The 14,991-nt window shown below is 33.7% G+C and overlaps 1 protein-coding gene across 18 annotated transcripts in view; it reads right to left on the bottom strand.

Moving 5' to 3' along the window:
• Positions 1-895: 895 nt before the first annotated feature.
• RIMS2 (regulating synaptic membrane exocytosis 2) overlaps positions 896-14,991 on the bottom strand; it is a 505,770-nt gene continuing 491,674 nt past the window's right edge. For 16 of the 18 annotated variants that reach the window (XM_044658242.1, XM_044658245.1, XM_044658232.1 and 13 more), the window contains 5 exons: positions 7,881-8,022; positions 5,264-5,376; positions 4,819-4,920; positions 1,607-1,746; positions 896-1,190 (listed from right to left, as the gene is read on the bottom strand). In XM_044658242.1, the coding sequence (XP_044514177.1) occupies positions 972-1,190; positions 1,607-1,746; positions 4,819-4,920; positions 5,264-5,376; positions 7,881-8,022 (716 nt within the window). In that variant the 3' untranslated portion in view covers positions 896-971. The remainder of the gene's footprint in view (positions 1,191-1,606; positions 1,747-4,818; positions 4,921-5,263; positions 5,377-7,880; positions 8,023-14,991) is intronic. The other 2 variants (XM_044658250.1, XM_044658249.1) reach the window with 2 other exon arrangements.

Raw genomic sequence — 14,991 nt, 5'->3', positions numbered from 1 at the left:
ACCTTTTACATTTAAATAAATTGAATATATTACACTTGTCACATAAAGAATTTTCAGTATTTTTCTAGAAAGTATTTTCATTTTTGATGTCTGCCAAACACAGACCATGATTAAAGAATGATAAATGTGGTGTGTCTTTGTATCACCCTGTTGCATTCTCTCCCTTTTAAAACCATGCACTAGTGAAATTTTTTAAAAAATAATATAAATTGTTGAAAATGGCTGATTTTATTCTTTTTTTTTTGCAAGTTGCAGCCCCAAGAAAATAATTTAAGTGTTCAGCTAAACTGTGTCCATGCAAAAAAGTTTCTTTAATTTCATACAGTACAGTATAGCCACAGAATTTGTTTTTCAGTCTATCACATCTTGGCTTTTACTGAAACAACAGGTGGAGCTAGAGGTCTGCCACTGCTAAACTTGGATGCTGCCGGTGTGTGCTGAGTTTCTTCCCTTCCATCTTCAGTTCCTTTGATTTTTTTTTTATCTGACCATATCTTTGGTCTCCTGCTCGTCATCTCATGTTTCCTAATACCCCACAGACTCCTAATGGCTTCATGGTCACATAGCTCCATTTCTGTGGCATAACTAGGCTTTTTTTGGGGGGTGGGGGGGCAAAGGGAATGTGTAAGGGAGAACAGAAATATTCTAAAAGGAGCAATAAAATAAAGATGTCATTGAAAAGGACGTTTGTTGCATGAGACAGATTTATATTAATTCATGGCTTCAGATTGGACCAAAAAATGAGTGTCACTGAACTCCAAACCCATTAGTTCTTCATAGCTCCACTCCTTCACCTGAGGGCCTTCTTTAGGGCACAATGTGTGCAGCTTCCTCTGAGAACACAGGATCGCTTGGTATCCCTAGAAACAGGCTCAGAAGACACAACAGTAAGCATGCAGTGTTACCAGGGTTTGCGACCTGTAATTTTTTTTTTTTTTGTAACGCTGGTTGCTATGACAGTTTTACAGATGCTATGAACGAGCATAAGAAGGTCCCGTGGAACTTTCCAAAGATGACTGGGAAGCTCTTCTAGTCAGAGGGGCCAACGTTGGATCTACTAAGGAAGAAGGGGGGAACAGTTTGAACCATCCAATCACCATATTAGACAACTCCAGTTCATCTAAAAGTATCTGAGCCACTCCCATAAAGGATTTGTGATCCATTCGTCCATAATCTCCCCAAACGATGATCTGTTGACAAAGTAGAAAAGGAAAAAAAATTCAGAATGAACAAGTAAATGATTAGTTTATTAGCAAAATGCAATTAGTTCATGTTAGAGAAATGAATGATGTAAACTAGCTATATTTAATTATTGGCATATTTAATCATTCTATTACTGTAATACAATGGCAAATTAGGAAAATTATTTTTGTGACTATGTAGTTCAAAAGCATTCTAGGGGAGTTAAATTTGTGAAGTTCACACATTTAGTCTCTTCCATGGAAACCATTTTTAAGCTTAAAAGCATTGCTTGTGACTTTGGGGCACACTCGAGTGTTTCAAATATTTCCAGAAAAAAGGGAAAAGAAAGGAATGTTAACTGTCTATGAAGGTCAACTCTGGAAAAGCATTTTTCTAAACAAAAGAGGAGAAATTCAGCACTTACCTGTAAAACTTTCCCCTGTGGGCTTTCATCAAATGACAAGAGCTGTTGGTAAAGGGGTTCCAGTGTTTTTCTTGCTACTTTTGTTTTCTTTTTGGCTATGCAGACTCCATTATCTAAGAGATACACCTTTACATATGGTGCTAAGAAGGAAAAAGAAGAAAGTAAAGAGCTACCTTGACTGAAAGGCCAAAACTTTGTTTCTTTTGGGTATGTGTGACCCAAATAGGAATCAAATTAGGCACTGAAAGTGCTCAAAACCATGAGATTATAGTTTTAGTTCTAAATATGGAATTCTAAAATATCTGATTAAAAAGTAAAAAATAAAATCATATAATTATATTTTGGGGTCGTGATTACACTGCTTCTCAGTTGGATATTGATTTGACATTACCTCAGTAGAAAATATGAAAACTTTATTAAGCCAGTTTTTAAATTTATATATATATATATTTATTTAATAAATATACATATATTTATTTAAATGCCTCCAGAAATATATCTCATTTCAAGAATGATGCCTTACCAGAGGTTTGGGAGTGGGAAAAAATGGAAATGTTTAATAAAATAAATAAAAATACAATGCAAAATAAATAATATTAATTTGTGTATTTTTAATCGCTAGGCAGCTTATGTTTCTAATTCAATTTGACCTCATGGCTTTACACAACCTATATATAAACAAGTAACTATATTTACTACCTCTTCCAAAATTAACTTGCCTTATGTCCTCTGTGCATAAAAGTCTTTAAACAAAGTGTATGTGTGATATGTTTAAATTAAAGTGGGAGGTGACAGGCTAAAATTGTGAGTGCTATAACTTTAATTTTCCTCTATGACATTTAAAAAACAATTTTTGACTATGGAGGAAAATAACAAAAGTATAGTACTTACTTATGGATTGAATAAGTTGCATTTTATAAAGGCTATTTAACAAAAAGCAAATGGCATAATAAAAATTTTATATAGGTCGATAAGTTAAAAGGTTCAAGATCACTGTATTAGTTAGTGGAAGATCTTACTAGGAATTATTACCATTAATAATTTTACCATCTTTCACCAGAGACATTGTTGTCTCTTTAGTTTGCTTGTGCAGTTTATGTCTAATAAAGATTACAGTTACTGAAATACTGTATGTGCTATCAGGAAATACTTTCAAAAAGAATCTTTTTGTGTTTGTTTCTTCCAAACTATAGAAAATGACACAAAGTAACTTTTATATCAGACACATTCTTAATGTATTTCTGAGATTCTTGTGTTTCCTTTATTATAAAATCAAGCTGGACTTAATGGGAAAATTTATTCAAAGAAACAATAATAAACTGGTCTTTCTACATACAGTGCGACAATATTTAAATTAAATCTTCAATATCTTAAATTCTAATATCTCCCTCAGAGGTCTAACTACACATTTCAACAAATAAGCAAGGCATGGACAAAACTGAAAATCTTGCCTCATATTTTGCTGAAAAATTGAGGCTATTTGTTGAGAAATCCTTCTTCTCCCCTCCTCATCTGACATGACTCAGATGCCTTCTGTCGCTTCTCTCCTGGCTCACATGAAGGAGAATAGGCTTTCTCTGCCTGTCCTCATCCCCCACAGCTAAATATTATTCTACCAGTTTGGTGGTTCTGTTGCTGTCATTTTCACACCTGTGTCCTCCTGTATGTTCCCACTGCAGACACCTTAGTTCAGGCTCTCTAACTCTAACCTTAACTTCTGTAATAGCTTCGTAATTAATCTTTAAAAAAATTTTCATCTCTTCCCTTTCTGATATGGCTTTCAAAAGAATGCCCAAATAGTCTTTCTAATCATGGTTTCAGACTTGCGAGGAACCTGGGTCAACCCTTATCCAAACAGGTCCATGTAGATGCCTGTTAAATACTCACTATGTCCTGAAACCATCCAGCCTGCTAAACCAGATTTGTTAAGAATACTTATCTGATTTCCAAATGACAGCCATTCTAATATTAGGAGATCATTAGAAGAGCAGCAAGGTGGCCTACTGAATAGAGCATTAGCTGGGCTTGGAACTGGGAAGACTTGAGTTCAAATGCTGCCTCAGACACTTAGCAGCTGTGTGATCCTGGGCAAGTCATTTGACCTTTTTTGCCTCAGTTTTCTCAATTGGAAAGTGAAGGTAATACTAGCACCTACCTCAGAGAGTTGTTATGAGAACCAGATTAGATATTTGTAAGGTAGATGGCACAGTGCCTGGGATATGTTATTGTTCAGTCATTTAGTTGTGTCTGACACTTTGTGACCCCATTTAGGGTTTTCTTAGTAAAGACACTGGAGTGGTTTATCATTTCCTTCTCTAGCTCATTTCACAGTGCCTGGCACATGGTAGGCATTTTAAAAATGCTCCTTCCTGTTCCTCCTTCCCATTACCAGGCTTCCTTCCTCAGCCTTATCCTCCAGGCTAAACATCCCGAATTTGTGTAATGATTTCTAGTGTATACTATTAGTAGATGCTGGGCTTCTATTATTGGATTTAAGATTACACTAGTTGCCATGTCATGTCAACTCCTGCAGGACACTCAAATATCCTGGTGTTGTTTTTCTGTGACCTCTTATCTAGCCACGCTTCCTCTGCATCTCCTACTTGTGTGGTTCATTTTTTTAAAACAGATTTAGGAACTTCGATAAAATTCACATCATCCCTCTATTCGAAAATCTTCAGTAAGTCTCTATTGCTTATTAAATAGAACAAAATCCTGGCATGATATGTATGTTTTCAGATGTCCTTTCCAATTTTATCTCACACTTCTTTTCTTTTATCTCACATTTCTTTTCTTTTTAGCTCTGTGTTTTTGTCCTCATCATTCCCTAAAGGCTAGGACTGACTTGTCCTCATCTCTGTAGAAGGCATTATTTGAATATATATCATTTTCCCTACAAGACTGTAAACCCCTTGAGGGTGGAATCTTTTTCTTACTTCACCTTTGTTTCCATTGTCTTTTCATATAGTAGGTTAGCTACTCTTTGTTTAATCAAATTATAAAATACACTCCTGAATTTCAGCAGCTTTCATTTTTGCCTCTCTTTAGCTTAAATTTACATCAGTAACTAATCAGAGGTGTTTAAAATATTTTCCAGTTCTTCAATTTAAGCAAACCCTCTTAAATAGGGAGAACTAGATTAAGTAGGTGGATAGCACTGTAATAGGATACAAAGATCTCTGAAGGGGCTAGAAAGTTCTCTTAATTCCTACCTGGCAGTGTCTTTGAACCTGGTTTTACAACAAGGCCACGGGCCCGAATTATTTCTACCTCCAATTGTCCCTTTTTATCCATCATTCCAACCTGAATGTCACCTACAGGGAATGAGAAAAGGGCATTAATATCCAAAGACATAATATCCAAAGACAATCAGAGAGTTTCACATCTAGAACTTTTCATTGATGACTGTTTCATTTGCCATTTTCATTTATACTTCTAGATATCGGTCCCAAGTTTTTATGTCATGGATTTTTTGTCTAAAAATAATACAATAAACAAACATAAATACTTTTAAATATAATCCTATTTTTGTTCAACTCTAAAACATTTCACATAAAAATGAAATTGAAAAAAATTTTTCTGAAGATTTTTTTTGAAAAGGAGAGAACATGACAGCATTCTAACAAATAGCTATAAAAACATAATAGGAATACTCACCCATGGCTGGTGTGGCCAATGTCTGACGCCCAACTAACTGAGCTGGACCTAAGCCATCCAGAAAATCACTGAACTGGCTATCTGAGGCCAATCGAACACCAGGGAAAATCAAACTAAGAGGAAAAATGATAAACAAGGTTAAATCCCTGTTCCTTCAGAGAAATATTTTTTAACATGCTTCTTGAAACACCTAAAATAATCACTGTCATTACTCAGCATGTTAGAAACAATCTGATACCATTAATTTTTTTTTAATGTGGCTTTCTTATTTTTATAGTTAGATTATAAACTCCTTGATGGCCAGGAATTTGTTTTTTATTCTTTTGTATACCACATGATGTCTATTATAATGAATTACCCAACATTAAAATTAGAAGTGGCTTCCAAATGCATCCTTTATCTGAAAATGAATCCTTATCACAAAATACCCATCAACAATTTTTTTTTTTGGCTTTTGCTTGAATATGTCTCATGATGAGAGAAATCCATTGCTTTCACAAGGTAACCTATTCCATTTTTTGGATAACTTTAATTTTTTATCAAGTTTTTCTTGCATCAAATCTAAATTTGCAACTGAAATCTTTTCTTCTGTCCCCTGAGATCCAGCAGGACAAGTTTAAACTTTTTCTTTAATTACAGAAAGATAGCTATCATGTCATCCCTCTTTCCCATCCCCCAAATATTTTCAAGGGTTAATATACCAAGTTTATTTAATTGATCCTCATATGAATTATATTTGAGGTCCTTCGCCATTATTGTTGTCATTTTTTGGACACTCTCCAGCTTATCAACATTTTCCCTAAAATATAGAATCCAGAACTGAATTCTATAATTCACATAATTCTGCATGTGAACTAACCAGAGTATAGCATAGTGGGACTACTATTTCCTTAGTTTAGAATATCATGTTTCTCTTTATGGAGCTTAAAAGTTATTCACTTTTTTGGCTTCCACAAAACAAAGATAACTTTATGCTGAACATAAAGTCTACTAAAACACTCCAATTTTTTTTAGATAAACTATTTGTCTTTATATGACAATTTCTACTTGATTTTCCATACATCTCTGATTCCCTAGCGACACTTTATTTAGATCAGAACTGGTGCCCACTGCAGACTGCCCTTTTTCTTTAGCTATGTCTTCTCTTTCCCAGGCTTAGGGTTAATCTAAACATCCATTTTCCTAAGGCTTTCTAAGCAATTTCTTCCTTAGGAAACTTTACCCAGCTAACCTGGGTATGTATTTTAAGGTCTATGCATATTTGTGCAGAGTCCATTCATCTAGTTAACTCAAGCTTTCCTCATATACTATAATCTTTCAGTGGGATAGTACTATGTGTAATCCAAACCACAAAACACTTCTCAAATTGCAGTATCACGCTGTATAACTTTATATTAGTCAACTTCATCTTTTCTTCTTCTGTTGTCTGAAATGCTACTGAAAGATAACTTGATTTCATTTTATTAATATCCTAGTGCCATATTTGTACCAATATTCATTGACCATTAACTTGCTAATTATAATAATGCAAAAAAAAAAAAACAACCTTACAAATGTTTAATGTGCAAAGCAGCATGATAGAATGTAAAGAGAGAAGGCTAGGAATGAGAATATCTGGGCTGGAATCTGGTCTTAACATTTTCTCTGGTTGTTGGCAAGTTATTTCATTTACTTGAATTTCAGTTTTACCATCCAGAAAAAGAGAGTAAGAATAGCATCTAATTGATAAGGTTAGTATGAAACAAATCATATAAAGAAAGAGTTTTGCAATTCTGTAATTCCTAAATAAATGTTGCCTATTATAGCTAGTTTCACTAATGGCAAATTTATTTAAAACAAATTCTAAAAGAGGTATATTTTGCCATTCCCTTCTGAGATATATTTAATTGACTGTTAAATCAGTTCATGGGACAAATTTAAGAATTCCAATAATATTTGATAATTTAAAAACCAGAGCAATAGAGTATGTCACAGATTTTTTTAGGGGGAGTGGGATGTTGTTCATACCAATTATTCTCTTTTGGGTGAGTACCAACTAGTCTTACTATAAAAGTTTAGTATTCTCTTCTAAAAATTAATTGTCTCTAGTTAACTAAGTATTATCAACTGCTGCTCAAAGTGGAAAGCACATTGATAAGGGTTTGTGAATTAGAGACTTTTGAAAGACTCCCTGAGGGGATGTATTTGTTTTGCTCTAGGGACTGGACTAGTCAGGGCTAATGGAAATTAGTATAAGGATTCTTTAAGAGTTGAATGTCTATCTGAATCTCTGTGTCTATCTCTGTCTCTGTCTCTGTCTCTCTGTCTCTCTGTCTCTCTCTTACACACACACACACAAACACACACACACACCACACACATACACACGAATGATGTGCTGAAAAGTTGGGCACTGTCCCCCCAAAATTATACTCTGATGTGAACCGCCTGCCATGTCATATTACATTGGTAGCAGGTGTGTAAAAGCCCTTTTCACATATGAAAACAACTATTTTCTGAGCTTCAGAGCATTTTAATAAAGCCTACTATAACAGGCACAAAAGCTGAGGCAGAAAATGGTTGCTGCAATTTTGAAGCAGACAAGACAATCCTATTCTTGCTAATGTCATTCACTCACTTTCCTTCAGAGCTATAGCTGTTCATGCTTCCATCTGTAGATTCTCGGCTTGCCTGTCGAGTCATCCAGTTTCTCATTTCTACTGCCAGGCCAGTTTCTGTACTCCTCTGGACTGTACTCCTTAGTTTTTTGCCTCCAGCTTCTGTATCAACACAAAAGAACAACAACAGGAATGTAACTACTCTGCAACAAACAGAAGCCATAAAGGTGCTTAGATCTCTTCTTGAAAAGAACTATATAAAAACAATACACCATTATTATTAAGAGAGGAAAAAAAGAAAAGGTGTTAAAACAATGTTTGCTGTGTAGGAAGAAAAAAAACCACCTAAGAAATCTTCAAAATGGAAGCAAGATACACAAAGCACTATTATTTTATTCCAAGTTATATATGACAGCATACCAATTTTTAGCATCACAAGTAGAAAGGTTCGATTTAATTGAAATAAAAACACACTTTGTTTTCAGAGAGATTTTTAAAAATGCTTTCTCTAATTACTTATACTATTATACCTTTTTTTCTTTTTGTCATCAAGAAAGGACAAAGCTGAATTATTAAGGAAGGTCAGAAATTGAATCATTCCCAAATACTTGTCTTTAATCTTTATATAGCTAAATGCAAAGCAGTAAGGCTTCTCTATTTAGTAACAGCCCAATCATTGGTTATGGGAGAACTAAGATGATAATTTTAAAATAATGGCAAAGTCTTTCATTCTGGAAGATGAAATCCCAGTAGTTCCACATAAGAAAAGATTTTTTTTTAATGCTAGGAAGAGATAGGATGAAAACCAATTGAAAAATGTGTCTTTTGTTCCCAAGACAGAAACAACCACAACATGCTAGGAGAACAGGAACAAAGAGAAGTGAAGCAGAAAGAAAATAAAGCAAGTGAATTTTGGGAACATAAAAGCATTTGTTAGAATGATCATTTTAGGGCCTTAGAATAATTTAAGCTGATCTTTTTAAGGACTCAGGTTAGCAATAGATAACAGATAATTATGTTAAATAATGAAATGCAAAAGAGCCTCATTTTCATTTGCTTGTAACTTGCACTTTAATTAACAAACCTCACCTCCCAGGTCTCAGACCTTCCTGAGGGCTTTTCACAGGCTTTTTATATTTATGCTTGAAATAACTTCTCTGCTCCACTGGGCCCAATTTTGTCTTTTACTTTCTTTAAAAGATAACTAAATTAGGAAATCTGTCAGGGGAACTTAATGCCAAACAACATTTAATCTATAAAAACACTGTTAGGGATAACTTCCAAATAGCTTATCACTCTCTTACAGGGCTATATCTGTTTACTTCCAAACCTTTATCTATTTCTATATGTATATAATAATCAATGCATTTATGTATACTTCAAACTTTTTACACTAATGAAGAAATAAGGAGGTTGATATCATCAAAGGGTCATCATCAGACCTAGAAAAGACCTTGGAAGTTATCTAGTTCAATTCCATCCTTTTACAGATGAGGAAACTGAGGCCCAGAGAAGTTAGGTGATTTGTCCAAGATCACAGAAGTAAATGTTAGTCACTTAAAAAGATTTTATTAAACACTTAATATATACTTAGCACTCAACTAAAAGCTGAAGGGCAAAGAAAGGTTAAATTATAAAGGTGTCTTAAAAAAGACTAAGGGGGGCAGCTGGGTAGCTCAGTGGTTTGAGAGCCAGGCCTAGAGATGGGAGGTCCTAGGTTCAAATCTGGCCTCAGACATTTCCCAGCTGTGTGACCCTGGGCAAGTCACTTGACCCCCATTGCCCACCCTTACCACTCTCTCACCTAGGAGCCAATACACAGAAGTTAAGGGTTAAAAAAAAAAATAAAAAAAAAAAAGACTAAGAAAACAGTTTGTTATGATCCCCTAAGAAATTGTTCCAAATCCTCATACCTGCCTCAATCCTTCTCTAAGAACAAATGCATTTCAAGAATAGATTTTTTTTAAAAATCATGGAGAGACAGAAAACTATGAGCTGATATGAAGTAGAACCCATGCTGGGATTTAAGAGTATTCAGATTTTCAGAGGATATTTCAAATAGGGAAAGGAACATAAAAAAAAAGGTAGGGAAGTCAGTATGAATATGGCAGGCAAAAGATAAGTCTAATTTAAATGCTGGGTGGATAGTGGGAAATCAGGCTGATCCAGATAACTGGGATTGGATTATGAAGGGCTTTATGTGCAAGAATGAAGAACTGAGCTTGGGGGAAGGGGAGGGCAAAGGAGAGGTGTAAAGGGAAAAACATGGTTTTGGGAAGTCCTGAGTGAACACTTGGGCTCATATACTATGTGTTGTGTTATTTAAAATCACTTGGGATACTTGGAACTACATTTCTGGTGATCCCCAATTGGTTTCCTGTTTTGGATTACATATTCAAGGTGAGGGATGGCTTTAAATAGGGGGGAAGTGACTTTGAACTTCCTCTTTAGTTACCTGAGCAGATGTGAAAGGTAAAAAATGGCTGAGGCAGCAGTTTGAATACTTACAGGCTCGTGGTCTAATGATTTTTATCTCTATCAGCATGGCTTTTATTAAAATACTATTCTCCCTTCTAATCTCTGCCTTCCTCATTTTTAAAAACAACAGTTTACAAGCCATTTTACTTCTTTGAGGCTCAGTTTTCCTCATCCGCAAAATGAGTATATTACTATTTTTACTTACCTCATGGAATGATGCAAGTGCTTGATGAATCCTGAAGTACTATATAGCATAGGCTATTATTCATCATAATTATTTTAAAAATATTCAAAATAATTGAAAGTAAACATGTTGTACTGATATTGGCATAAGGACTGTGCCCCATTTAGAAATGTATACTTTTAAAATTAATGTTCCATTTAGTAGTAGCAGGAGTGATGTGACACGAGTTAATTTCTGTGGCAATATGAAAACTGACTATTTGAAAATTAACCAACTCCCTAGAATATACTGAACCACCTTAGCCAACAACATATTTATTAAAGTCCAATGTACTGTTAACTCCATAGTGATTAAATCACACTCCAATTCTCAGTAACATGACAAGTAACAAAACACATTAAAGTGATATACTTGAATGGATCCATGATCTCACTGATGTAGGTTCTCTCTCCAATGATAAACTGCAATCCGTCCATGCCATTTCATCCCGTGGGTTTTTTGTCAAATGTTCTTCCATAAATCCTCTTCTCAAAATGTCTGAGGTCTTTGGGTCTTTTACCATGCAATGAGGATAACTATAATTACCCAGTCTTTCTATTTACTATCCATCATTTTTCCTAAATGACCAGTCCATCTTCAATGAAATACTTTTAAGGGTATTATAAGGTATTATAGAGCATATTTTCTCACACACAATATTGACAGTATGTTATGGCCTACTTGTTCCCATCATCATTTCGAGACTCAAAACATATTTAGATCAAAACAGACTTCCAGGTTCTATCCCACACAAATAAGACAATCACTTAAAAAGGTTTCATTTAAATTTTGAAATACAACACTTGCCCAATATTATCCTATTTTTCAAAACCAAATTCTTTTGGTTACATGAATAGCAAATATTAAATAAAAATGTAATTCTTTACAGTAAGTCATACCTAATTGGTGAAAGTATCTGTTACACTATTCTGTTTAAAAATATATAATGGTGCAAGTTCTAGTAAGATCAAGAAGTCAAGTATGAGGAAATCTTTAAAATGAAGACTTTAAAAAATGTTCTGGTTAGCAGCTGAGCTCAGTGAGTTCAATTTGTTGTTATTATTTTAAGTCTCAAAAGAATGACACTTAAAGAGTCCTTGATTCCAAACACTAAAATTAAGACAGACACTAAAAATTGGAATAAATATTTCAATGTAATTATGGATCAGTGATCCTATCAGCATGGATATTATTTTTCAATGGAAAAGACAACTTCTCCATGCATTCTCGTCCAGCATAGATTTTGTCATTACATTTCCGTAAATCTTTAATAGACATACTAGAAGATGTTCTCTGGTTCTCTTAATTATATTTCTAGTATTAATATCTAGAGGGTGAAGTGGATTAGAGTACTAGTTGCAGAGTCAGGGAGACTACTCTTTGTGAGTTCAACCTGGCCTCAGACACTTACTACCTGTTTGCCTCAGTTTCTTCATCTGTAAAATGAGCTAGAGAAGGAAATAGCAAACCATTCTAGTATCTTTACCAAGAAAACCCTAAATATGGTCACAGTCAGGAATGACTGAAATGATTAGGCAACAGCAGTACCAAAATAGTAGCCAAGCTTTCTAATTCATCATGAAATGACAATTTTATAAAATAATCTCCAAGGTAATTTTTTTTTTTTTGCCATTTCTCATGGACAAGTAATTGTTAGATGATACAAACTACTAATATCCACCTCATATTTTTTCATGTTTTTTTTTCCTTTTGTAACTTATAATTTTGAATCTTCTGAGAGTTTTGTATTACATGGATCAGTCATACAGCATCACCAGCAGGATACTGGGGATTAAAAAAGACGATAATTTGCAAGAATTTCATGCATAATACTACAGAATATCTCATTTCAAGACAATCTGATTTCTAGTCCTCTCCTAAGGTCCTGGGCTCAACTCAGTGTATGTTACCTAAAATGCATGGATAGGTATACTAGTGAACTAATTTAGTGCATTCATCATCAGTGGCTTGCAATAAACTAGATGATGTATTTGGATAAACCTTATTTTTCCAGTGTGAATGACTAAGAACTTTGTTGAGAATACTTTGTTGTATCACAGGGTTCCATGCTATGACCAGAATGTTACTTGTGTACAAGAAGCATTTGGAGTATAGAAACCTCATAAACAGTAATGTTGAACAGAGATGGAATGTGCTGAATATGGTGAACACTATATAATATCACAAAAATGAAACTTATTTAAATATTTAAATTTTAAATTTTAACAGACAAAAAATGTTTGGTTACTGGTGTGATAGTCATGTCAATCAGCTTTCTTGATAAAGGTAAACCAGACTTATAAAGTTCAAAATTAACATCAAATTATAAGAATGAAAAGAGGCAGTTTCCAAAGTGACATATTTAAATGAGCTATTGTCTAAAGAAAAAGGGAAAATGAAATACTTAAAAGAACAGAATTGAAATGGACTATCAACATTTACTTAATAAATAATACAAATCAATCACAGTAATAAGAAGGGCATAAAAGTCTAGAAATTACTTGATCTTATTTATAAATAGGTGACTTCTCTGTTAAGTGGAAATGTATGAAAACTCAGAATAACATCAGTAAGGAATAAAAAGTATTTTGCAAAATATTAGAGGATGGCAGGAGATAAGATATTGGCATAAGAAGTATCAGATTTACAGAGTTGAGAATTAAATTAGAAGGATAATAAACAGAGGAAAAATGGAAAAGACCTATAAAGATTTCAATCAAGACAGGATCTTAGATTTTCATTGATATAGATATCTCCCCAAAGAAAAAACACAGGTCAACACCTTCTCTGCAACTTTAAAAAGTCTCAGAGAATTTCCTGGAGCACTGAGGAGTTAGTGACTTGTTCAGTCACAGTATAAGTAACATATGAAATCAGGTTTTACTGGTTCCACAACCAGCTCTTTATGTATTATACACACCCATGTTAGCCTTCTATGATAGAATTTTTTCCCCTCTTTTAATCAATGACAATAAAATCACCATATTTAAATTCTAACATCATGATCTCAATCTGCTACACATGGAAATATAGTAGTAAAGAAAATGAAGATGGGAAAAGCAGACTATAATAGGTCTGAAAATACACAGAGAAGGTATTACTGAGGACAAATACAATTTTGAAATTGTTGAGGAATTGAGTTTCAAAATATTGGAAAGTTGGAAGAATACTAAATCATTGAAATAACTTTTTTTTTCTCAGAAAACAACCTATGATTTTTTTGGGGGGGATATTCTCTTCAACAACATAGGTTGGCAACCTATCATTCACAGTCCAAGAGCTGTCTAGGGCATTGGGAGCATTAACAACTTGCCAACAATGTTTGTTTTAAGCTATAATTTGAACCCATATTTTCCTTTTCTTCTATCCACTGTACCTTTGCCTCTATATTTTGCTAAAATTACTGACTCTTAGATCTACTTTCTCTTTTCTACAATTTTTTTTTGTGATTAATTGATTTACATATTGAGGGTACCCAAATAAAGGTATGAAAAGAGAAGGTAGGCTTTCAAAGACAATATTCTATAATAGACAGAATCACTAAATCATACATTTGAATCAAGAATATAAGAGAACACAAAATCCTACTTTGTTGATTGTTAACTAGGAAAAAACATTTGGTTTAACAGAGTATAATGGTAACTTTAAGGATATCTTCCAACAAGGTACCTCATAAGTATATGTCAAAAATCCTTGAAATAAGTAAAAGGAGACAATATTTTGCTTGAATTTTTGTTCAGTGATATGATACTTCCTAATCAGCTCATTAACCTTGAATTTATGGCCAACACACAGTAATTCCTGCCTGAGTAAAGCTTACATGCTTTTTCCTCAAAGCACTTCTCAGCCTTCTTGGCCTTGAGAAAACTAGATAGTACCTCAACCCTACATTTGGAGGGCATTTAAAACAGCAAAAACAACTATGGGTTATTCTTATAAAAACATTAAATGGGTAGAAAAGCAAGCATAAGGATCAATAGTTGTCTATATTAATAAGGTCCAAAATTTTCCCCATATCTTTGGAATACTTCAAAGAACAAAATTACAAAAGAGACAACATATCAAAATTGATGTGATGCAACAAAATTTGCACTTAGAGGCTGCTAAATTTATATCTTTAAATACTTTCATTAACAAGGAAGAAGCAGATCAAATAAAATGGGCATATGATTTAAAAGCAATCAGTCAAAAAAATTCCACAACAAAACAATAAAGCAGAAATATGAAAAACTGAAGTGATTACTAAAAATGAAAATATTAAAACTGAATTGACCATGAGCTCTTTATAAAGAAATTAATAAAATAAGTAGTTGTATTTCATTTTTCAAATCATATTTATTAAAAATTATAAAGGAGAATTCACAAGGGAAGAGGAAATAAGAGACTATCAGAACTTTTTGTCCAATAATACACTAATAAAACTGATAACT

This window comes from Gracilinanus agilis, chromosome 1, assembly GCF_016433145.1.
Source record: "Gracilinanus agilis isolate LMUSP501 chromosome 1, AgileGrace, whole genome shotgun sequence".
Classification (NCBI taxonomy): domain Eukaryota; kingdom Metazoa; phylum Chordata; class Mammalia; order Didelphimorphia; family Didelphidae; genus Gracilinanus; species Gracilinanus agilis.
Note: the sequence above shows the minus strand (reverse complement) of the source record. Positions and strands in the feature narration are given on the sequence as shown.